Here is a 26,045-nt window from a genome sequence, read left to right on the forward strand (position 1 = left end):
ACGATCTCACGACCCAACTGGTGTTAAGTGGTTACTGGAGTCCATAGACATCTAGAACGTCTATGAGCTCCGTTAACCTCTTAACATCTGGTGGGCCGTGAGATCGTACACGCACTTAAGAGAAAAAAAAAGCTCTCGTCTGCCGAGGATTGCAATAAAGCAAACACTAAGATGACGTAATCCCAGCTGAAGCGGTGTTTGTCTATGGCAATTGAAGACCAACATATATTTATGGTATAGGTTTTTTAGGCCAGTAAGAAACAAATCTGATTATAAAATTACTTCTTTATTATTTAATGAAATTTATTCTTATCCAGTCAATTCTAATTTATGTCTAAAATATGAATTATTATCACAAACATTAATTAACATTAGGTAACTAAATACTAAAAACATCTTTTTAAATAATAGCGTATTTACATTACTTATTATTGTGTACATTACAGCAGTATGATATGATATGAATTATTCAAGTCATTGTTTAATTCGTTATTCTGTATTAAAATAAACATTATGTTGTTTTAAGACGTTTTATATTATTTTACTGGTTTATTACAAACACCTGTGTATGTGTTACTGTAAATGAAAATGAAATTAATAAAATCGTCGATAAAACGCTCCCCGCTTCTAATACCGGTCACTCACATTCGCACGAATACGGAAACCCGCAAGTGTAGGACGACATTTGCAAATAATTATGCAAAGTTTTCGCTGCATTCGTGGTTTTCCAAGCTGTGTCGGTTTTTTAACAGACATCAAAGCACGCGAACCGCGATCCTTCGCGTAGTCTCCTAGTCTCCCACACATTCGTGTGACCAGTTGCGCCCAGAATTGCGAAGGCAACGGAGGTTTCGCTATTTTCATAGATCGTGACGTCTACTGTGTAGCGTATCTTCATCAAAAGAAGTCCCATAAAAACAGCATGGCTGTTAATGATGTCTGGGAAAGAATTCAAAACTCTTTTTCTCTTCAATGTTCTATTGACGAATTAAAAAGGAGGAGAAATTCGTGAGACATTCGTAAACAAGTGTAGGAGGAAGCGCAAACGGGTTCGCAAATTGCGTACCGAACCCATTTGCACAGCCGCTAAGTTTGCGAATGAGTGTTTGACGGCCCGTACAATGTACGAATATTTGCGCGCATGTGAGTGGCCGGCATAACTGATAAGAGTCCCTTTAAATACAGCCACTCTTGGATTCAGAATGACGTAGTAAATGAATTGTTTGTCTCCGCACAGATATCGCTTTTAAATAATTACTTTTTTTTGTCTTTACGTTAAGGTCACGGCCTCTAGATCATAATTTTCAAATCAGTTACTTAAATAATTGCATTCTAAATGATCGTAGTTTATAAGATAAAATTTTGAGCCGTACTAACATTATTTATTTATATGATATGTTATCTATCTATGTAACAGGGTATTTCAAGGTGATTTTTACAAACTTCAAGTTGGACAGTTAAAAAATGCATACGTATGAAGGATCGATAATAATACTTATTTTATTACTTTGGTCTTATGATAAAATTATTATTTCTAGTTCCGTTTGCTATTTAAAGTAGGCAGTAGCTTGTCTTTGCCCCTAACATTGGCTGACGTCCATGGGCGACGGTAACCAGTCACCACCAGATTGGCCGTATGGCTCGTCTGCCTACATGGGTCATAAAAAAGCGGTTTTATTAAGCTTTTAAACTATATTTACCTATTTCGCATGGACGGATATATGTTTTTATTGTATTACAGTTATTTTTCGTTACGAAGCAGATCATTATTCGCTTAAAACTAGTTTTGAATCGAACAAAGAGCTTAAAGAAATAGTTTGTTTTTCCTAAATTCTAATTTCGCAGTTCATAGATGACTCATGCTTGCAGTCTTCCTCCTCCCTAAGTCGCATTCCTCATGTCTGAGGGTCGTGACCATCTCCTCCCGTTACCCTTCTCTGGAGGATGTTCGCCATCTTCCTCTGTTCGCGGCGGTGTGTATGGCATCGTAGACTGTGGTATCCATGTGCGGATTTGGTGGCATCAGCGCATTGGATTGCGACCACGAGACCTTTGCCTGCAGTCTTGCCAGTTACTGTCAATTTTTCAAGATTATCTTCCTAGATGACTGCAAAAAGAGTCCACATTCTAAACGTACCTATCTATGCAAAATTCTCCAACTTTACTTATATTGTTATCTACATTTTTTTCTACTACATTTAACACTATATTAATTGAGGCCGGCAGCGCAACAGTGGCTTAAGCTTCCCATAGTTATTACGGAGCAACCAGGTTTAAGTTTTCATGAATTTGAATTTGAGTAGGCCAAAAAAACAATACGCGCAAAAATAATGTTTACAAAGCCATCTATTATCTAACTATGGATAGGCCGGTGAAACTATGGATAGGCCGGTTTTGCATCATTTATTACATTATTTTAAATAAATTGCAATATACATAATTATAAGCATGGTTATGAAAAATTGTGGGCTAGGCCACTTTTGCGCTGACGGCCTCAATTATGCATCAAAGATAAAAAGCAAGTACATTTTTTTTTCAATCTATTCGCTGGTAGATTAAGATGCTATTCGAGCTACGCAAGCACAAATCTACAACCACCACTGTTCGTCACGTGAATTTTAATCCAGCAAAATTCAAAGGCGAACCAATCGAATCATTGTCATACATCCGTAATGATAAATTTGTTTATGTTGTATTTATTCTGTGAACGATTTTCATCTGATTGAAAGGTCAGTTCACAATGGGAAATTTTTATATCCTATACCCGTGCTTAATCTTCGCTAGAATAAATGCTTTCATATCGTCTCGGCGCGTAATGTGAGAGCTTGTTTTTTATTTTCACACTAGTCGAACAGTCCGTGTGACTCGGATCCTATATACTAAATACACAAGGCTACACGATTCACTGTATTTCATCGCGTGAAGTTATCAAGAAATCGTTGCATCGGCATTTCCACCAGGATCGTCGCTGGCGCAGCCATGATGTAAGTAAACACTATCGTTGCCGCCGCGTCTATGGACTGAAAATAATTAATTAAATATTATTTATTAAATAGGATAATTATTAATTAAATAGAAGCCAAAAAGTCAACTTTCATTGACTTAATAGAATGTCGGCTTAAGAACGCGTTGTAATTATTTATTTCACTCTGGAGTCGTTTTTAAGTCTCTCTCTCTCTCTCTCTCTCTCGATAGTGTTGTAATGCAAAAACTTGGTATAGCCATTTAATAATTATTAAAATAATTGTTTTAAAATTGTATATGTTGTTGTATTGTTGTATATGTTGTATTTTAAAATTAGAGTTTCGTGGTGTTCAATGAGGTGTTCTAAAAATAGCTATACTATGTTTTTTTGCATTACAACACTATCGAGAGAGAGAGAGAGAGACATAAAAATGACTCCAGAGTGAAATAATTACAACGCGTTCATAAGCCGACATTCAGTTAAGTCAATGAAAGTTGACTTTTTGGCTTCTAATCGGTTTTCTCACACCCTGTATTGTAAACTATAATCTGTAAACTATAATGTAAACATATGCGTTTAGTAAAACATCAATTACTAGTGGTAGGACCTCTTGTGAGTCCACACGGGTAGGTACCACCACCCTGCCTATTTTTGCCGTGAAGCAGTAATGCGTTTCGGTTTGAAGGGCGGGGCAGCCGTTGTAACTATACTGAGACCTTAGAACTTATCTCTCAAGGTGGGTGGCGCATTTACGTTGTAGATGTCTATGGGCTCCGTTAACCACTTAACACCAGGTGGGCTATGAGCTCGTTTACCCATCAAAGTAATAAAAAAATATATCGATAGCTGTTAGTGTTGTTGTTGCTGACTTCATTCTCGCAAATGTTACACCCTGTATAGTGTGTAGATAATTTTGTTGTGTTGTTATAAACTTACCACGTCTATAAAACTAGTAAAGGTCCGTGTAGGTCTGGCTGCAACAATGGTCACGTTGACCACCCAGTGAATCATCATGACGGACAGAGACATCCTGGCGAATACGTCCCAGCCGCGCCATGAAAAGAATTTGCGTGCACGGGCTGGGTGTAAAATTAATTCATGAGAGAAAATTATAAGATGCGAATTGAAAACTTCCTCTTTTCAAGAAGACAATTCTTACTGGTGATAGGATCTCTTGTGAGTCAACACGGGTAGGTACCACCACCCTGCCTATATTTGCCGTGAAGGAGTAATGCGTTTCGGTTTGAAGGATGGGGCAGCCGTTGTAACTATACTGAGACCTTAGAACTTATCTCTCAAGGTGGGTGGCGCATTTACGTTGTAGATGTCTATGGGCTCCGTTAACTACTTAACATCAGGTGGGCCGTGAGCTCGTCCACTCATCTAAACAATAAAAAAGAACATGCAAAATATAAACGTCATGTCATTGTTGTTTGTCAGCCAATTTAAGCGCTAAATTTCATTTTAAGTAGAATGATAGTCGTCGCGGCCTAAAGGATTAGACGGCCGGTGCATTCGTATTGAACGATGCGACTCTGACCGTGTTCAAATCCAGCAGACAGATACCATACATCTTTCTAAGGAAATAGGTGCTTGACGAAAAACTTCGAAGACAGAAGAAGATCCAACAAAATTAGAAATTAGAAAAATTACTGCTGATATAGAAAGCCCGCAAGTGTAGGTACAACTAACTAGCCTATTTGTGCTGCAAATCAGTCCTCTGTTCCGGTATGAAAGTTGGGAAATCTGGATAGAATAAAATTATCATTTACAAGTAAACTTGTTGAAAACCTACATTGAATTGTCGTAAATCCCATTAGTTTTACTGCGAATATTGAACAGAATAGCAGTCGGTCCAATCCAATGAATAGAGCTGTGTCTATATTAGATTTTAGTTCTCTGAAATAAATCCCGCAAAACAGCCATAAAATGTACAGCGGTATCATCAAAGCGTGAGAGTACTTCAGCCACTGAAACAGAAAAAAAAATTAGCGTTAAAAAAATAGGTCACATCAAGACCTAGAATTATTTAGTTTGGGGATTTTAGTTCTTCTTCTTTTTGGGCTGGTCACTGGACGTTTTCGGATTATTAAAGTGCTTCTAAAATCTAGTAGGTACTTACTTTACATTCGTGAAATTTATATCCGTTTTCTTGTAATTCGTAAAGTAGATGAGCCAGAAACAAACCCATCAGGCAAGCTGGTAGCGAGTTAAATGGATTCACGTACATTTCGTAAAACGACGGCTTATTACGGAGCATCTTGCGTGCGTTACTGAAAAATGAATGTAAGTAATGGTTAAGATATGTTAATGAATCATAAGCATTGATCCGTTGATTGGTTGAAATAAATTTCATTCGTTCATCTTTTTTTTTTTTTTTTTGTTTTATTGCTTAGATGTGTGGACGAGCTCACAGCGCACCTGGTGTTAAGTGGTTACTGGAGTCCATAGACATCTACAACGTAAATGCGCCACACACCTTGAGATATAGTTCTAAGGTCTCAGTATAGTCACAACGACTGCCCTACCCTTCAAACCGAAACGCATTACTGCTTCACGGCAGAAATAGGCAGGGTGGTGGTACCTACCCGTGCGGACTCACAAGAGGTCCTACCACCAGTAATTACGCAAATTATAAATTTGCGGGTTTGATTTTTATTGCACGATGTTATTCCTTCACCGTGGAAGTCAATCGTGAACATTTGTTGAGTACGTATTTCATTAGAAAAATTGGTACCCGCCAGCGAGATTCGAACACCAGTGCATCGCTCGATACGAATGCACCGGACGTCTTATCCTTTAGGCCACGACGACTCTTGTCATCTTATCGAATGCAGTCAATTGCGTAGGAAGACCCATTTGTTACGGCACCGAAATTCTAAGGAGTAATTGCTGCCACCATCGGAAGGTATTATACAGGAACTAAAGGATAGTTGGAATGAGTAATTTGGAAGGTAAAGAAACGATGAATTCAAAATACTTGTAAGGCCTAAGCAGGCCAACAAATGGTACTTCAATTTTGAACAAGATTAAATTTTTTGTAGAACACTCTTCGCTTACAGTGCTGCTCTCATCTTTAGCACAATACTCTTAATTGCCAGCTACCTACATTTTAGTCGAAAAGTTCGAATTGTCTCAACTTCTGAACTCACGGACGTCTTTGGGTCTCTTTGTCTTAACGTATGGCCAGTATATACCCTATTATGTAATTATTTAAGAAGTCACCACTAGAACAGAGTTCAATACTAATACTTTTCTTCCAAAGATTATTCTTCCCCCGTACCAAAAGGACGTGTCTTTTGTTTTTGCGTAGACTTTCATAGTATTCGTAATGCAGAGAATATATGTATTATAAATGTATATTACGCAGTGACCACGTTCATAGCCTGTACCAGTTTATTTGATGATTAAAAACATATTCTTAACTTACTCAGGTTCAGCGATTTGTAATAACGTCGAGTAGTTATTTAAGTACACCATTAAACTTAGACCAGCACAGGATAATACGAACAGGCTTCCGAGGATGCGTAGGGCATGGCGTCGGTGCTTAGCCAGACACAAAGTCAGAATGAGAGCTAGGATATGGAGCTGCATGTCAACCGCTAAGAACCTGAAACAATGAAGAGTTTATTATATAGATAGCAGAATGTGACAGAATATCTTTTCAATCGTAACTTCGCTGTTAAATATCGTAGGTCTATGTGGTTCACCATTGTGGTTGCGACTCGAAGACGGCAGAACATACGCTCATCGCCTGCCTCGCATGGGAGGAGTGGCGCCGTGTTCTCGTCGCAAAAAATAGGAAACGATTTGTCGTTGCCGAGTATTGTGGCATCGATGCTCGGCGACGACGAGTCGTGGAAGGCGATGCTCGACTGCTGCGAGTGCAATATCTCGCAGAAGGAGGCGGCGGGGCGCGTCAGAGACGTACAAGCCCGCCGCCGTCGAGCGGGGGCCGGGGAGGCGGATTTCACCCAAGCCCTGGCCCTTAAGTGTTTCGGGTCCTCCTCAAATGTCGGTCTGGGGACCGGCGAAGGGGTTCTAAGAAGACGACGTCAGCTGCTCTGAACGCGTTTTACGCAATAGCATCCGGGTGATGTAAGGCCGGCTATCCTCGACCTACGCTGGTTCTGACCCAGCGGGATATTCCGTAAGATAAGTCACTCTAACCGGCGCCATCTAGGCCGGTTTCGGATAGCCTGCCGACCGAGAGGGCTGGTAGTCGTGGCGCCGACGACCGCCGATCTGGCGTCCCGAGGGGGAGAGTTGTGCTCCGCACTAAGCACTTCACTTTCCTCCCTTTGCTTTTTCATGAATCCTGTCTCATGCAAGGTTTGGACGTTGGTTGTTGAGCGACAGGAGGTTTTAGTCGGTTCGACGAAGTCCGGCGAAGTCCGGCGATTTCCTCCTGACCAAAAAAAAGGTCTATGTGGTTCCAGCCCAAAGTTTGAACTTGAATCGTCTTTTTTCTCATATTTTCGGGTTTCTGGAGGGTTGCTTTGTATTATCTAGCCAAAGCACAGCCCGGAACTGTCATATGGTTCGTAATAGGTACATTGGGTGCATTAAGCTTTTGACAAAGAGACGTCATTAACATGAACGCAAAACAATTCTCAGTATAAGCGGGCATAATGATGGTATTTACCCGCGCGTGTTTAAAGGACAGTCAGCCACCAGCAAATGTAAGATTTTGGGACACTGCGATGCTGTACAAAAACCCTTTTATGTTGATCCTAGGAAGATCATGGTACGGTCCTATTCGTGAAGTTTCGATGGAAGATCAATGGAATTTATTTTGAGCACGACGCATCTTTTTGAGGTCAGATACCTTTTCTATGCCGAAAGATGTCGCTATGATATCATAACACTGAACTTGTAATGACATTAACAATGCATACATCAGACGTGATCCGTGTCCAAACATTGGAAGCGGAACGTGCTAATGTCGTCATCTGACAGAGCCTTATCGATAGATTTCGATCATGATAAGGTAATGATCTTGATAATGTTATTAGTGAAAGTAATGAAACGAATGTTTTAGATTAATTTGAAATTTTAGGTCAATTTTTAATACGCTTTTATTATTATTATTAATTTTTTTTATTGCTTAGATGGGTGGACGAGCTCACAGCCCTACTGGTGTTAAGTGGCTACTGAAGCCCATAGACATCTACAAGGTAAATGCGCCACCCACCTTGAGATATCAGTTCTAAGGTCTCAGTATAGTTACAACGACTGCCCCACCCTTCAAACTGAAACGCATTACTGCTTCACGGCAGAAATAGCCAGGGTGAGAATACCTACCCGTGCGGACTCAAAAGAGGCTCTACCACCAGTAAGAAATTGAGTAAGAAATTAGCCTATTTTTGGTAGTGGGTAGTGGTACCTACCCGTGTGGACTCACAAGAGGTCCTACCACCAGTGCAGTATTAGCTTCATACGTATACGTTAGTATGTAACGGAATCTTTGAACATGATTTTGATCCCCTTCAAAACTATCTGATGGGGTGCATGGTATCAATAGTTATAAAATTTTTATGATCAGTAGAAGGATTATTTCGGTAATATCCTGAAAAGCAACCCACGGTTTTTTTACAAATTTATTAAAATTTATTTTCTATTTTTTAATTGGATTTTCTATAAAGGCGTATTTTTTTAGTTTTTTTAAACTATTATTTATTTTTCATTTTTTTGTTGAATTTTAATTTTTTCAAAATGTTATTTTCAATTTTTAAAAATTTTTATTCTGTTATATCATTTTTGTTATAGAAATGAGGATTGTAATAGGTAATATGTTCGTTGTATTATTCATTGTATATTTGAAATGATTTTATGTTTTAAGGATTCACTCAGTACTTTAACTTAAATTAATAGCGTTGGAGTTCGTGACGTAGCAGATAAGCTGCAGGAAAGTCGTCTCCGATGTTACAGCCACATAAGAGCCAGGCCTCCAGACTATGTCGGAAATTAATGCCTCAACATCTATATACCAGGTCCAAGATCTCGCGGCAAACCCCAGAAACGCTGTTTGGATGTGGTAAAGGCGGATATGGAGGATAACCTCACCCAGAAGGATGCCGAAGACCGGGCAAAGTGGAGGAGTAAGAAAGCGGACATTGACACTAAGACCGGGAAAACTCTAGGAAGAAGAAGAGGCACTCAGTACTTTGTAATTGGATCTAGCATGGTAAACGTTATAGGTTTTTATATTTTTGGACTGTAAAACTCACTAGCACCACTGTGATTAGAAACTCGGTGACACAACAAAACGACACTAAAAATATAGGCTTATACGTCCATAAGTGTTCGTCGCTAATCCCGTTTTCGCGGATCATTTGGAACCTTTGGGTCTGCGGTGGGAGTTTGGTTGTTTGGGTATATGGGCTATGCTCCTTCTTCCTGTGCAAAGGTATATAGTTATGTACCTATCCTGTGTTTATAGGCGTTGCTCTAGTAAAACTGCGGGATGGTATAATAATCGGCATGAGTCGTGAGCTCCCGACAAAAGAGTGGGGGGCCGTCCGCGTATCGTGCACTTAGGGTCAAAATAAGTGGTTCACTCATGTATTTAATATATTTTTTTATAATTTTAATTAAATTAACTTCGTTCAACTTGAAATTAAAATATGTAAAAGTAATTTTATAATAATTTTACTCTTTTTTTTTGCTTATATGGGTGGCCGAGCTCACAGCCCACCTGGTGTTAAGTGGTTACTGGAGCCCATAGACATCTACAACGTAAATGCGCCACCCACCTTGAGATATCAGTTCTAAGGTCTCAGTATAGTTACAACGGCTGCCCCACCCTTCAAACCGAAACGCATTACTGCTTCACGGCAGAAATAAGCAGGGTGTGGTACCTACCCGCGCGGACTCTAAAGAGGTCCTACCACCAGTAAACTCGGGGCTATAACAAAAAAAAAATAGACAGAACAGTTCGCTTACCATGTCTGTATGAAACAAACGTTTTCAGGCATGTAAAAGTTATTGATGTACAGCGCATGAGACCAGAACTTTTGTTCGCAAAAAATCTTCTCGTTTCCAACTAGGACCGGCCATAATGCACCGTCGCGGCTATGAACCCACCACGTGGCTCCGTAGCCCACCAGGAGCAAGTTCATAGGAGTTATTCTAAAGAACAAAAGGATCGAATTAGTTTCATCATCAACAGCCCACAGTCGTCCACTGCTGGACATAGGGCTCTCCCAATCCACACCACTGAGCCCGGTCTACGGCTCTCCATCCACTTCTTGCCGGCCACCGTTCAGAGCTCATCGCACCACCTAGTCAGGGGGCGTCCCACGTTACGTCTTCCGCTGTGCGCTCTTCACTCGAGAACCCGTCTGCTCCAGTAATCGTCAATCCTACGACATATATGGCCAGCCCACTGCCACTTCAGCTTGCTGACTCTTTGAGCTATGTCGATGACTTTAGTTCTCTGTCGAACAACCTCATTCCGGATTTTGTCCTTCAGAGAAACTCCGAGCATGGCTCTTTCCATGGCTCGCTGAGCAACCTTGAGCTAACGGACCAACCGTACTGTGAGTGTCCATAGTACATTTGGCTGAATTTATTTGGCAGTCCGAATTAGTTTGGCTTTTTTTTGTTCCTACCTTTACTAATAGCCTGAGAGGCTATATCAGCGTTACCCTAGCGTGTAGGTGAGCTCTCGGGGCTCAAACCGGAGGTGTTGCTAACATTGGCCCTAGCAAGAGCAGTGATTCGCAGAATCTACCACCGGATCGGAAACACGACCCACTGAGAAGATCCGGCGAGAAACTCAGTGGGCTGTGTCTAAGGGCTCATTTACTCGCCGAGCCCTTCGTCGCTAGCGACAGGTTCGGCGAGGATAGTTTCGCTACAAAGCGTCCCAAAACGCCAATTGTAAACATTGTTACCTGCTATATCTCTTGACGATTTGCTTCGGGAACATGCTTAGCGTGAGCGGTTTTTTATTTGACGGCAATAGTAGATTGTAGGCGCAGAGGAAGTTTGAAAAAATAACGAACATCTGCACTATGGATGTCCCATTATAAACCAGTGTGCCAATAACGCCGTGGAGAGACTGCAATGAAAACAGTTGAACAGATTAAGAGTTAAGTAGGATTCGGAAGGTTGTCTGTGAAAGCACGAAGAGTAATTTCGAGAAATCATCAATGGCTGATGGCAAACAGAAAATGCTTGTTGAAAAAACCACGTTCAGTAGGTACTTGGAGGTTTCAAAAGAGTCCCGAGTAGGTAAGTACGGTATAGATGGCTGTGCCCCTGGCATTACTGATGTCTGAGCGTCGGTGACCATTGAGACGTATAGTCGTTTTAGTCATTTGTCTTTGAAGAAAATATTGAAAACAACAAAATGTTTTACAGTGTAGAAAAACCTGTAAAAATTTGTTATGCTCATTAGTAGCTGGGATCCACAATCTCTTAGATATTTTCAATCGAGAATTTTTTTATAGTAAACGACACTATCTACATCCTAAAGTTATAATATTTCTTCATGTAAAGTATTTAATATAAAGGGATATTTTTGCGACTTTCAGACTAGTGAAATGTTGATTAAAATTATTTTGATATTTGTTTCAAAATATCAAGCGTAAAATACAAAGACAAGCATTAATTATGCATTAATAATGAATTTAAAAAAAAATCTACTAGTTGAAATTATAATATTTGATGAGACCTTTGCGCTGGAGAGGGCTGAGAATCGCTATGTAAGGCCTTAGTCTCATTTATTTATTTATTATTCTACTCTCTACAAAGTGTCTTATGATTTATATTGTCAGTGGTACGATGGACTAGAAGTACTCGTGTTACCAGGCTATAAAATCTTTGGAAAAAAGTCGGAGGATACATTCTATACTATTACCATGACATGGGGTAAATTGGGATCCTGGGGTAAATTGGGACAAACCTGCGGAAGATTCTCAAAGTACTTGTAGCACGGAATCTACCTAATTTTCTTTAAGGTAATATTTATCAATGTATAGAAGAAAAACCAAGTTAATTATGGAAGTACTAAACATGAGTTAAGTTGGTCCCAAAAATTCGTCAAATTAAATTTAAAATAGTGGTTGAAAAGTGCGTTTTAAAACAGCTTAAAGAACTTTTTAAAAAAGTGATATTATCGTTGTTTTTTCAATAAGATCACAGTTTATATAAGTTTTTAATACACCTGGAAATACCACAACAAACGGTAAGTTGCAATATTCTTATTTTAAATACAATATTTCGACAAAATAAAAAATGTATATTTTTTCCTTTCTTTTTGGGGAAAATTGGGACGTATGTAGGGTAATTTGGAACGAGACTGGAAAAATTAGGGACGAGAAAACACAAAATTGGAACGCCAAAAGACAAAATAGGGATGGCTTGTTAGGGTTGTCACTGATATCTTATAATAGATTTTTTAGCCTATACTATCACTTAATTGCGTGATGTAAAGAAGGTTAATGTGTTTATCAGTTAGTTTATGTAAGTATTATAGGTAAAAGAAAAGTATATATATAATTACTTTTTTTTCGCGACATTTACCTTGTAATATCTGCCCGGTCGTATGTTCTTTATAGCAATAAAAAAAATTAAAAGTTAAAAGAACTCAAACGAATCAAAACTTTTGTTATTTCAGAATCTATTCACGCATCGAATCATGATTTTGTTAACATTCACAATGAACACACACAAATAAAAACAGGCCTCAGATTTTAAATGTACCATTAATTAAAAATCCGAGATATCCAATTATGAGTGAGTGAATTAATTGAGTTTAGTTATTTCGCTTAGAAAGAATTTCTTTTATTTTTGTTATTATTGGCAGTAATCAGATAAAGCTGTTTTTTTATCTTATTCACCTGATATCTTACTCTTGCTCAAAGATTATTTTGAAAATGTTGATTAAATAAAATTGTATTATTGCATTTCCAGTCCTTTTGTTTTCTATTTTTTATTCTATTTTATGATTTTGTTTCAGAGTTGTGATTTTTAAGGAAATTAAATAATAATTTTATAAAATATAACATGCACATACTTTTTTTGATCATTGTATTGTTGATTATCATTCACGTCACATCGCTTCGGAATAGAAACTAGCTTAATTTACACTATGTTGTGTATTGTGCTTAAATTATGGATTGTGTTCATCATTTCGGTCCATATAAATAATTTTAAGGCACCTACCTATATATCGCAGTACTGCGAGTTGACAACCCTTACAAATATCCCAATTTAACCCTTAACCGTGTCAATTTACCCCGGACGCTGGGTAAATTGGGACGGCCATTATTTTACCGATTATTTCTTTAAAATGAACAATTAAAATAATGTAACGGTTTTTATCACCTTGGTACGTTCAAGACTCAACTTATTTCTTTGGTTGAGCAGTGACTATTTAATTGGAACTATTTTAAAATTCAATCTGAAGGTCGATTTTGTCCCTATTTACCCCATTGTACGGTACGTAGTTCCATGTAGTCATAGACATAATTAAAACCAAACTGCCAAAGTATTCGAAACGTCAGAATTAATACAATGACATAATAAATTCGAGATTAAACCGTAAAAAGAGTTTTAATTATGTCCATGTACTATACAGAAATAATTAAATTAATAGGTTATGTAATCATAAAGACGCCTTGAAGTTTCACACGTTTTATGAACGTGAACTTACTTTTTCGTAATCTCGTGGGTTCTGCAGATACACCAACGCGTGTGAGAAAAACACATGACCCCACAGCACCAAGGCCATTACGATGACTCTGGAATGTTAGTAAAAAGCTTAACTGAATAACGATCCTTGAAATGCTGCAAGAGGAATTGCGGTCTGCGTTTAGTCCATGCAAACATTTTATTCCGACCTGCTTCTATATAGTAATCTCGAGGGGTTATAAAAGCTTTACCGAAAGTATAGGCGAACTCACGGGGCTCAGCCTGGGAGACTTTGCTAACATCTGTCCTATCAACAGCAGCGCTTTGCTGAACTTATCACCGGGTCGGAATCGCCACCCACTGAGAGGATCCGGTAAGAAACTCGGTAGGCTCTCTGTCTGTCTCTGTCTGTGGGTTAAGTTGTACGACGAACCCTTCGTCGCATTCGACGGGTTTGACGAGAATAGTGAACAATGTTTGGAACGAAAAAGACCAAAAGTGGATCGGGAGGATCCATAATGACGTGCTTAGGGTAAAGACGACTGTTTGTTGTTCGATCGTCGGTTTCGGGTATGTAATTTCCACACAAACGAATCTCCCTGCTTGGAAAGTGACAACAGAGATTTTTTTTTATACCACACGATCTAAATCTACTGCTGTCTTTTCAGATGTTTGACACGTTTATATATGGGTAAAAAAAAAAACCATAGACAAAGGCCTTCATTTTTAAATTATAGCCTGTCCGGTTTTGGAGGACAACATCGCGGCTTCAATTTAAACATTTTGGCGGCAAATATTTTAAAATTTACTCTGTGATTCTTACAACGTGCAAGCCGTTTGTGAGCGTGCAAGGTTTCTGAAATATTGGTACCTTTCATATGATTTGAATCCGAGCATAGAATAAGTCAGCCGTATTACACAACAGACCACATAGAAGTCGTCGTGGCCTAACGGATAAGACGTCCGGTGCATTCGTATCGAGCGATGCAACGGTGTTCGAATCCCGCAGGCGGGTACCAATTTTTCTAATGAAATATGTACTTAACAAATGTTCACGATTGGCTTCCACGGTGAAGGAATAACATCGTGTAATAAAAATGAAACCCGCAAAATTATAATTTGCGTAATTACTGGTGGTAGGACCTCTTGTGAGTCCGCGCGGGTGGGTACCACCACCCTGCCTATTTCTGCCGTGAAGCAGTAATGCGTTTCGGTTTGAAGGGTGGGGCAGCCGTTGTAACTATACTTGAGACCTTAGAACTTATATCTCAAGGTGGGTGGCGCATTTACGTTGTGGATGTCTATGGGCTCCAGTAACCACTTCACACCAGGTGGGCTGTGAGCTCGTCCACCCATCTAAGCAATAAAAAAAAAAAAAACCACGCTTCAAAACAATTAAACCGATTTATCTTGTTACCTTGCTCCCTGAAACGGCGCTAAGCATGAAAGTCGAGGATCTTCATTCGACAAGGACGATGTCAAGCGCGACCAGTTGCTGGGCATAGACCACGCCATTAGAATTTTGTTTTCTGATAAATAAAAAAAGAGTTAGGATATTTTTTGGGCATTTGCAACAGTCGTATCCGACTTGAATGACTTCATTTAAGTTTAGTTTCAATTAAGTTTTGCGGGTGCGATATTATAATAATAATAATAATAATAAAGATCATTTATTGCCTTTCACATAATAAAATGAAATACAAAAAAAAAGAAAAGCAAAAAAAGAGAAAAAGGCAAAAGGAGGTGGCTCAGCTATTGCTGTTCAAGGTTGATAAATTGAACAGCGCTGATTTTCAGTCACCCCCGTTATATTCACGTCACGTCTTTTTGCTTAGTTAGTTCCTTGGTGACCAGCGCATTTTTATTAGTATTAAGTAATTATCGGTGCACACAGAGACCATGCAATAGATGAAGAGAGACCACGAGCGGGCTTCGTGATGTAGGTTGAGCGAGGCCAGTAGTAGACGACTAGGAGCTGAATATGATGACAGAGATTACTACGTGAATGTTCTTAGAATAAGCTATGAGGGAGCCGTCTTAATTGTGTTATGGGCAGTTATAAGCACTATAGTGACATCCATTCGTGCATGATGATAATAGGCTATAACCAAATAATAATAATGGTTCGTTCGAAGTAAGTATTAGTTGAATGGAATATTTGAAATGTATTCAACTGATAATTATTTTTAATAAATGTATATTTTTCATTGGATTGGTTTTGTTAATTTTAAGTACGTTTCAATGATACTATGTGCACATATGGACTTGTGTTGTTGTCTGAAATAAAATAAATCATTCATCATTCATATATATACCACATGTGGTAAATTTGTATTATCGTATTAAATTATTCGTCGTGAAAGCGAAAGGATATGTTGTTATGGTCGGGACGTAATTTTAAATTGGCATCCGATTCCAATTCCGGTTGGAGTATTTTATGTTAAAGATATAATATGTATGTTTCCGTAGAACGTAGAGGAGAAAATGCTCGGACATTTTATGTAGTGTAGCGATCGGTCGGAACTATGACCAAGTCGGGATTCATTAAATCCGCAACATTGAATTGCAGGATTGAACTTGGACAATGATATAAGTCCTTAGAGATTGTATCCTTCTGACAAATATTGGACATTCGAAATGATAGAAAAGCAATTGTTTAACCACTTAACAACTCACTGTTTTCTTCGTTTCCTTTCCATAAATCGTAGGCCGTTCCGATGACGTTGAAGATTAGAATACAGATAATTGCACAGAGGAACACTCTTTCTGGCAAGTCCGAAGCGTTCGGAGTTTTTGCTTCATCGTGAGTTCGGCAATATTCGAGTTTTAGCAGGCGAGCATTCATCCCCCGAGAGCGGGCCCAATCTTGACCGCATTTCGTGAATCTGCGCACTGGTTCGCCTTCGGTTCTTAGGCTGCGACTGCTGACGCACCAGCCGCGCTGTATGATCGTGCGGTTGAAGTGATGCGGGTTTTCTGAATAAACCTGTAACAGGAGTTTATAGAATATTTCTGTTGTTTTAGTGCGGCTTACCTACCCTCTGCCATTTGAGTTGACCAATTCTTCGGCTTATGATCTATTCTCTCATTATTTTTTATTTTTTGTACAATTCTTTTTTTTTTATTTGATATTTTGCAATTTTTTGTGTACAATAAAGCATGCTCTCTCTCTCTCTTACTCTCTATCACTCTTTCTCTTTCTCTCTCCCCCTCTCTCTCTTTCTCTCTCTTTCTTTCTGTTTCTATTTTTTATGCGATTACGTAAACCCAAAAAAGAGAACATACGGTTTAATTTTATTATGTGAGGCTTTGCATTTTATGCTGGAAGCGAATGATTTAGCGTTATACTTTGATTTATCTTACTTCTAGATTGAGGTCGGAAACGACCCGTTCTGTCTTTCAATGTCTCTTTGTGCTTTGTTTACAAGTTCTCTTAAAACGTTTAGGAACCACCTCTTTTAGTGCGTTAAAAAAAAAAGATTTTAAAACTCTTGTTTTTTTTTTTTTTTTTTTTTATGATTGAAGGATTACTGGTGGCCCGGGGGGCCTTTCCAGTTTCACCAGGACAGGTGGGCGAGCAAAGGCTCAGCCAGGAGGGGTGGGATTTGCTAACAGCTGCCCGAGCGCCTCCGAAGGAGACCTAACAACTCAAGAGTAGCTGCTTCGCGAATGAATCTACTACCGGATCGGAATCGCGACCCGCTGAGAAGATCCGGCGAGAAACTCAGCGAGCTGATTCATGGGTTAGGTTGCACGGCGAACTCTTTGTCGAGTTCGACGAGTACGGTTACCGAGGTCCCTAAGCCTGCTCCTAGAGCTGAAGGCGTCTAGTGCAAAGGTTATTGGATCTGATGGATCCGTAAGGACGTGTCTAGGGCGTCGACGGTGACTGGCTCCTGCATGATCAGGATTCGGGGAGTAGTCAGCGGCGGCAACGATAAGGCGATTATCATGACGCATAGCCTTATCGAAGTATCGTTCCGACGCTGACTTCATGTATTTCCGAATTGATTCGAGGCCCAGGTCGTCGTGTAGGTCAACGTTCCTCACGAACCACGGAGCCCCGACAGCTAACCTGCAAAAGCGGGATTGTAGGGATTGGAGGGTGTCTATGTGTGTGCGGGCCGCGTGAGCGAACACCACACTCGCGTAAGTCATGACGGGCCTTATGCAAGTTTTGTAAAGTGTCACCTTGTTCCGAAGGGACATTTTACTCCGCTTACAGATCATGGGGTAGAGTCTACCGAGAATAAACGCGGCACGGTCACGGACTGATTTTATATGCGGGCGGAATGTCATCGATGCATCCAGGGTAACGCCCAGGTACTTGACCTTCCTGGCCCAGGGTATGGATTGACTAAAGAGAGTAATCGGGGGTGTGAGATTCCTCCTCCTAATACGGGAGGAAATCCGTGGGGAGCTTCCCCTCTGAAATAGCACCGCAGTACTTTTCGCTGGGTTGATGTCTATGCGCCATTTTCGGAACCACTGTCCTAGGGCTAGGGCTGCGCTCTGAAGCTTCTTCGCGATTAGGGACTTGTTTCTACTGGAATAGTAAACAGTCGTGTCGTCGGCGAATAAAGCTAAATGGGTCGGCGGCGACCGGGGAATATCGTTAACGAATAAGCTAAATAGGAGGGGTGAAAGGACAGAGCCTTGCGGGACTCCAGCTGTGAGAGGTCGTGGGGAGGAGCGGGTTCCCTCGACTCGATATCGAAAAGAGCGGTTCGACAAGAAGTCCCGTATGATGAGCACGAGACTATCCGGCACACCCATGTTGAATAGTTTGAAAATCAAACCGTTGTGCCAGATTTTGTCGAACGCTTTTGCGACGTCGAAGAAGAGAGCTCCCGTGTATAACGGTTTTGGTCGATTAAGCCCCACAAGAACGTGCTCCGTGAGGCGGTGCACCTGTTGAACGCATGAGTGATTTGTACGGAATCCGAATTGTTCATCGATGAGAATGCCCTTGGATGAGACGAAGTCTCTGAGGCGTTTGTAGAGCAGACGCTCATACAGTTTGCCTAGAGACATGAGGAGGCTAATCGGGCGGTAGCTCGTCGGATGATTTTTTGGTTTACCGGGTTTATGTATGCCGATAACGTCCGCTTCTTTCCACACCGCGGGAAAGATACAGTTCGCCATAGCGGCATTGAAAATAGATGCCAACATCACGATGAGTTGGACGGGTAGAAGTTTAATAACGCGGTTGGATATACCGTCGGAACCGGGAGCCTTGCGAGGACGTAGGTCTTTGATCAAGTCTTTAACTTCCATCGGGGTGACGGGTGGTAACGCATCCGAGGGTGGCAAGGAGACTCTGCGTTCTACCTCACTGTCTACTAATTCTACATGAACAGGGTCCACGGATTGAGTGCTGGGCGTGCACTGGGTTTGCAATGTATCGGCCAGCAACTCTGCTTTTTCATCATCATCAAACGCCGCGAGTCGGCCTGAGGGGCCTACGAGGGGGGGCATAGTTACTACCGTATCCGATTTGAGAGTACGAGCTAAGCGGTAGTAAGACCTTTGGGAGGGCGCGAGTCCTTCTAAGAAATCAGACCATCTGGCATCTCGGACTTCGGCGATGCGAGACTTTACATCGCGTTGTAGGGCACGCATTCGAATACGATTTTCCGCGGTAGGATACCTGTCGTAGGCGCGTATCGAGGCGTTCTTAGCTCTAAGGAGTTCCCTAATATCATCGGACAATTTGAAGCGGTGAAGGAAATCCTCCGCTACAACTTGTTTCGATGATCTATCTAATGTTGAGGTGATGTGTGACGTTAAGATGTCTATGGCTTCAGCGGTATCCTGAGGAGACGGGGTAGAGTCCGGGTTAAAAGGGGAGCGATGGTGGATCAGATTCAGCCAGGCTGATGCCCAGCGTGTGCCAATCCGCCACAGTCCTCGTGACGGGAACGGAGTCGGGAGCGCGACCGAGCTTCATAACGACGGGACGGTGGTCTGAATCTAACTCTGAAACTACTTCGATCGAGTGTAAGCGCAGAGTTACGTTTTTTAATAACGCTATGTCGAGTATATCCGGGCGATGCGCGATATTTAGCGGGTAGTGAGTCGGTGTTAGCGGAGCGACGATATCGAAGGCGAGATCATCGACTAACGCGTCAAGCCGCCTGCCATTCGGGGTTGTGGTGTGTGAGTTCCACCTGATGTGTTTACAATTTAGGTCGCCCGCCAGAATGACAGAGCTCCCCATGCCGAGCAGCGCCTCGATATCACTGCTTAGAACGATCTTATCCGGTGGAAGATAAACGGACGCGATAACGATCGGCGCGTGTCCCGTCAGTGAGATTCGGCACACTGATGCTTCGATATTAGCGAGCGTGGGAGGATCGAGCGGGACGCAATGCAGGGCTCTTCTATAGTAAATGACGGTACCACCACCACGAGCAGAGAGCCTGTCGTTCCTGACCATGTTATAGTTCGCGATTTTAGGGTCACGGCGTGCGGGCTTAAGTAGGGTCTCCTGCACTAAAAAGATATCAATTTGATGGTCACGCAAAAAGTCAGAAACCTGATCACGTTGATTTGCGAGACCGTAAGCGTTAAAAAATCCTATCGTTACGGATAGGGGCTTTATTCTACTTATATACGCCATTGATTACCGGCGGAGTGAGGGGAGGACGTACGTATTTAATGACGCGTATACGTCGGCGTATTCCTGCACAACGGCGATAAAGTGTTGTGCAGTGGAGGCAGCGCGAATGGCGTCGCCCAAAGCGTTAACGCGCTCAAAGTTGATCGACTGAAAGAAGTCGATCGCTAAAGCGAGGTTGTCGGACGCGGTCGGAGGGCAAGTCGCGGGAGAGGGACGAGTTGCGGGGGCGGGACGAACCACGGAGGAGGGAGTTGTAACCGTGTTCGTGTACGGCAGCGGTTTCGCCCAAGCCGAGACACTGGGCACCGGCGCCGGAACGAACGCTGGCTTAGCCTGCGACACAGAGGGTGCCGAGGCTTTGATGTCTGGGCCGGAAGCTCGGAGGCGGTTTTGGCGGGCGACGCGGCGATTTATTTTCGGGGCTCGGGGGCATCCGCGGTAATTTGCGGGGTGACCCTGTGTACGACACAGGACGCAGCTAGGCGGTTCCGTCGCGGTTTTTTGATCGCGAGTGCAGAGGGCCGTGGCGTGATCTCCTAAACACTTGACGCATCGGGGGCGCGCGTGACAGTTACGGGAAGAATGCCCGTATAATTGGCAGTTATGGCACTGGCTAGGTGTGCCTTTCTTGTGTGGGGTTTCGACGGCGATTCCGGAAAGGCTACAGACCGTTCGGATGTTGAATATTTGCTTACCCTCGGGGGTAGGCTGGAGGGCGACGAGAACCATGTTATATGGCTCCCTTCCGCGACCTGTGTGCATGCGGTGTACGGAGTTAACCGGTAGGCCTTGTTCGAGAAGGTCGGCCTTGACTAGCTCGGCATCCAACTCTTTAGGGAAAAAACTCTTGTACATAGGTGTTCGTTTTTATTTATTTATTTAGAAGTCGTGCTTTGAATTCATTCACAATTAAATCGATAATGTTGACGCTTAAAGTTTGGGTGGTTGATTTACAGTTTTCAAATTGAATTTAAATGAAGAATGCTATTAATTTAAAAAAAAAACTGTTGTTCATTCAATTCTTGACACTCCGGTTTACGAGTATTACAGTATCTATATATAAATACGCAAAGAAAAACCTTGTATCCCTTTTTACGAAAATTGCGCGGACGGAGGAGTATGAAGTTTTCCACACTTATAGAGAATATAGAGAAGAAGTGAACAATGCTAATATTTTTTTAAAATAATGCATAAAAGATACATTACATCAATAAAGAAAACATTACACAGACTACATACCATGTATTTGACGCACACACGCATGCATACTATTTAATGTCAAACTTTTGTTCTTGACGACTGTGGTCAAATTGAGAACAGATTAAATATTGTTTGTCTTTATAAATATTTTTTTATAGTGTAGCCTTGGCGAAATTTGTGATAATAGAAGTATAAAATACAATGATAATAGTGTACAAACTTACAATTCCTAGTTACCTTCCTACTACTAGTTATTTTTAATTGACATTACACTTTTTCGGAATGAGTACATATGTTTCGACCCTTATATTATATAGTGGCATATTATTTACGCACCTGCTATTATTGTATGTTCTTATTTTCGTATTGAATTCTGTTTCGAAATCAACAATCAATTTGTTTTCCTTGTTCACTATTAATTAAATGTATTGAAAATTCCAAAAAAAATTGTGTAAAAATCATTTTGATCATCTACTTTTACAAACACACCCAATTAGATTTCAACTATAAATCTTAATAATATTGGAAATACATATTATGTAGGATTTTTAGGACTTTTGAGACCTTAATATCTATGTGAGATTTGGCTGTGGCTTACAAATTCTTAATGAGAAACGATGTGAGTTAATTAAACGTTGCAAATATAATTACCGTGATTTACTCTTCGATCGAGTGCTACATTGATTTCCTAATGAGTTGGTCTCCATGGAAATAAAATAAATACCACATTTAGTCAACTCATACTTCTTAATTACATTTTAAATCATTTTAAATGGTAATGCTAATGTTGTAGTGGAAACTATCGCATGATTCGATTGGATCGTTTGTTCGAATATTAGATATTAATTTAACGCTTTCCTCAATTATAACAATGGTAATTTATCCTCAATCTATATATTAATACGTGTAGAAAAAAAAGTGCGTGCGTACAAAGTACACATGTCGGAAGTGAAACTTTTTAGGCGAACTAATTTATAAGTCTTGCTTATATTTATACAAATCTAAAACTTTAGATTTCCGAGACTTAGAGGAAGGGAAAAAGGAAGATATGTTCCCGCCAAAAGTCTGTCAAATGTCAATCTCAAACCTCAGTGTTGATAGTCACATTATGTTTAGATTTCTAAATTGTAAATGACTAATATTTTGCCAATTGAATTGACTAATTTAATTTCATGCTATTTGATTAATGTTCCAAATTCTTTTCATTTCATTTCAATTTCTATTAACATTTTTCACAAAAAAATTATAAAATATTAGGCTGTATGGTATGATTCATTTGCCTTTCCAGTTGGAAAAATACAACAACTACTACTACTGACATTTTACAAGTACTTAATTTTAATAGTAGTTTGATGTCACTTCCGTTGCATACCTGCGTGACGTTCTGTAAAAATTTTACCCTCATGCGCCTAAAGAAGTTTCACTTCAAAAACTTTGTATCCCTTTTTACGCAAATTGCGCGGACGGAGGAGTATGAAATTTCCCAAACTTATAGAGAATATAGAGAAGGAGTGCAGAATATTAATATTTTTTTAAATTATACCCAAAAAAATACATTAAATCAATAAAAATAACATTACACACAGTACCATGTATTTGACGCACACACGCATGCATACTATTTATTTATTGTTAAACTTTTGTTCTTGACGTCTGTGGTCAAATGGAGAATAGATTAAATATTGTTTGTCTTTATTAATACTTTTCTATAGTGTAGTTTTGGTGAAATTTGTGATTATAGAAGTATAATAGTCTTTGAAAATAGAATCATAATAGTGTACAAGCATACAATTACAATTAATTATAGTCGAATTTCGACTACTGCGGGACCACTAGTACATGAAAAATTCTCAACATTAATTCAATGTTAGTCATACAGAATGTTTGCAGAGCGTTTTCGAAGTCGATAGTTAATAAATTATTGCTCAAAAACAGATTACTGACAGCAGTATTCATTTGTAATTAAACATCGAATTTGAATTTATGGAAGTACCCAAAATCGTGCATTCCTTTGAAATCGTGTACCCGCGCGTCAGGCGATTTCTATGTGTGTAACATGCAGGGCAGTGACCAAATTTTTTTTTTTTTTTTTATTGCTTACATACGTGGACGAGATCACAGCCCACCTGGTGTTAAGCGGCTACTTGAGCCCATAGACATCTACAACGTAAATGCGCCACCCACCTTGAGATATAAGTTCTAAGGTCTCAGTATAGTTACAGCGGCTGCCCCACCCTTCAAACCGAAACGCATTACTGATTCACGGCAGAAATAGGCAGAGCGGTGATACCTACCCGTGCTCACTCTAGACGTCCTACCACCGGTAAATAAAAATAATAAGTAAACTGTAATTTACTCAAAAAAAAAACTATAAAAATAAGTTATCTTCGTTTACGGGAACGATTCTAACGCACTGTCTATAATTATAATTTTATTTTTATTCTTTAAGCGTGCAATATTCTTATTGGGTTCATTGTGAAAACTGTAAAAACGTATAGAAATACAGCGTGTAAATGAACCTTGAGAGAATAAAAAATATATACTATTTACCTTGATAAGATCGAAAACTGGACTCTGTTCTTCAGCTGGTGACAGTTCGAAAGTTCCCAGGCAATACAGGCCCTGTTTCTGCGACAGACATTTCGTGTAGTCGTCCAAATGGTACAGATCCGGAAGGTGATAGTACTCTTCATCTATATAATTGCAAGCGGTTAGTGTTGTTGCACACGTGTCACCAGCCACAAGCACAAAACACAGCCACCGACCTATTTCCCGTACATTTTCATACATTTTATATAGACACGCGGCACACGATTGGCGCCGGTGGTCTATATACATATAAATATAATATATAAAATTACAGGAAATATTTCGGTTGGGGCGTTTTGTGGCCAGTGGTCCGTGTGCGGCGCCCCTAAAGGTTGATTTAATTTTCTGCGGCGAAGCAGTCATTAAGTCTGAAGGGTAATATATAGGTAAAAATACAATGAGTATATCTTGACTTTGATAACTTTAAATTAATGCATATATCGACGGAAGAAAGCGGAATTGTCGTAACCTGAAAAACCAACTTTTCACCAGAGCCATAATATTATGTATGATATAATATGGTGAAAAGTGATTTAACTGAAAATGCAAGTTACGACATTTTCGTTTTCTCATGTCGATATGTATTCCAGTCTCTGACCCTTCAAACCGAAACGCATTACTGCTTCACGGCAGAAACAGGCAGGGCGGTGGTACCTAACTAAGCTGGCTCATAAGACGTCCTACTACCAGTCAAGATCCCAGGATTTTCTGCCAGCAAGACGTCAGATACAAATATTTAATTTCGCGACTCGAGAAATACCTGATTTACTGACATAAGTATCTAAAAAAAAACCAGTTAATTAGGCTAACGATACGCGTTTGTCGTTAATCGTTGAAAAAGAACACCTGTGTCTAGAGTAATGTTTACTTTTTATTTTTACTGAGGAAACATTATTCTCTCGTCCTGTTCGTATGTCACAGCTGTTTTGTTTGGAGACTATTTGCACAACGTTGTAGGTGGGGCGCTTGTTGCTACATAAGTACTGTTAGTAAGATTCCGCAGGGTTGGGTAACTGGTATTTTTTTAAGCCGTCGTGGTCTACAGGATAATTTGCCAGTTGCATATTCATATCAAGCAATGAGAAAGCCGATGCTTAAATCCTACAGGCAAGTACAATTTTGCTGAGCGAACTCTTAACGCGTGTTTCTTATAGACCTAACAGGCTTTGAAGGGTGGGACCACTGATGGGACTTTGATGGGAGCTACCCAATATAATGGAGACTCCATTTGTCTCAAACGTCTACGGCCACCGGTATCTATTTAACACTAAAGCCACCTACTATTCTTGTATACGTATTCCAACCGCGCTCGGTCAAATTGACCGATAATTAAAAAAAGTTATTTTATTATTAAATTCAGATGATAATTATTCATTTTTTTTCCGTCTTAGAAAAATGAGAGATTATTTACATATTCTAAGAATAGTGTTGGAGTTTGATAAAGAAATTTTAACGGTAAAACGTGCAAATTTTACTAAAATTTGGAAACTCTCAATGAAGCGTACTGGTAGGTTTAGTGTTAATATGAGGCTGGCCGTGAGATAGTGAGATACTTTGCTTATGTTGTGAAGAAATATAAGGTGATTTGACAAACTTTGACTAAAAGATACAAAAAAAACTATGAATTTACAATAATAGCGACCAACGAAATAATACGGGGAAAAAAAAACTCGAATATAACAAAGATAACAAACTCGATTTAAATGTTCTATAAATAAAATTAATTTGAACCAATTAAGCAACATTGAATCGAAACGAAAACAATGATATTTTCTCTAATAAATAAATAAATAAATAATCATATATAAAAAAATACCTATATTTTTAAAAATAAAAACAATAAATTTTATTTTTACCTGTAAATTCACTCGCTGACATAACAATACCGAATAAAACGCACCAACAAACACAAAATGCATTATAATTATTCATTACGATAATTTAAAATTGCGACAAATTAAAATGAGGTTTCGTATTGTCGCATGGACCGATCTCCGCTCGCCCTATCTCGCGACTGTACTGATCTGA

General features: G+C 39.9%; 1 protein-coding gene across 1 annotated transcript; it reads right to left on the minus strand.

Moving 5' to 3' along the window:
- Positions 1-268: 268 nt before the first annotated feature.
- LOC114252827 (nose resistant to fluoxetine protein 6) lies at positions 269-26,045 on the minus strand. Its single transcript, XM_028187486.2, has 12 exons — positions 25,874-26,045; positions 23,979-24,121; positions 16,283-16,592; positions 15,024-15,135; positions 13,629-13,716; positions 10,864-11,030; positions 9,911-10,096; positions 6,396-6,575; positions 5,088-5,238; positions 4,761-4,935; positions 3,902-4,044; positions 269-3,020 (listed from the first exon to the last, which is right to left on the minus strand). The coding sequence occupies exons 1-12, from the start codon at positions 25,947-25,949 to the stop codon at positions 2,913-2,915; spliced, it is 1,839 nt and encodes a 612-aa protein (XP_028043287.2). The 5' UTR covers positions 25,950-26,045; the 3' UTR covers positions 269-2,912.

Source organism: Bombyx mandarina, chromosome 16 (genome assembly GCF_030267445.1).
Source record: "Bombyx mandarina strain Sakado chromosome 16, ASM3026744v2".
NCBI classification, from domain to species: domain Eukaryota; kingdom Metazoa; phylum Arthropoda; class Insecta; order Lepidoptera; family Bombycidae; genus Bombyx; species Bombyx mandarina.

Coding starts and splice junctions, on each gene's coding strand:
- LOC114252827 (XM_028187486.2), bottom strand. CDS start 25,949: ATGAATAATTATAATGCATTTTGTGTTTGTTGGTGCGTTTTATTCGGT. Junction 16,593..23,978: donor CAGTTTTCGATCTTATCAAG/GTAAATAGTATA, acceptor CTCCTGTTACAG/GTTTATTCAGAAAACCCGCA. Junction 15,136..16,282: donor GAAAGGAAACGAAGAAAACA/GTGAGTTGTTAA, acceptor TTTATTTATCAG/AAAACAAAATTCTAATGGCG.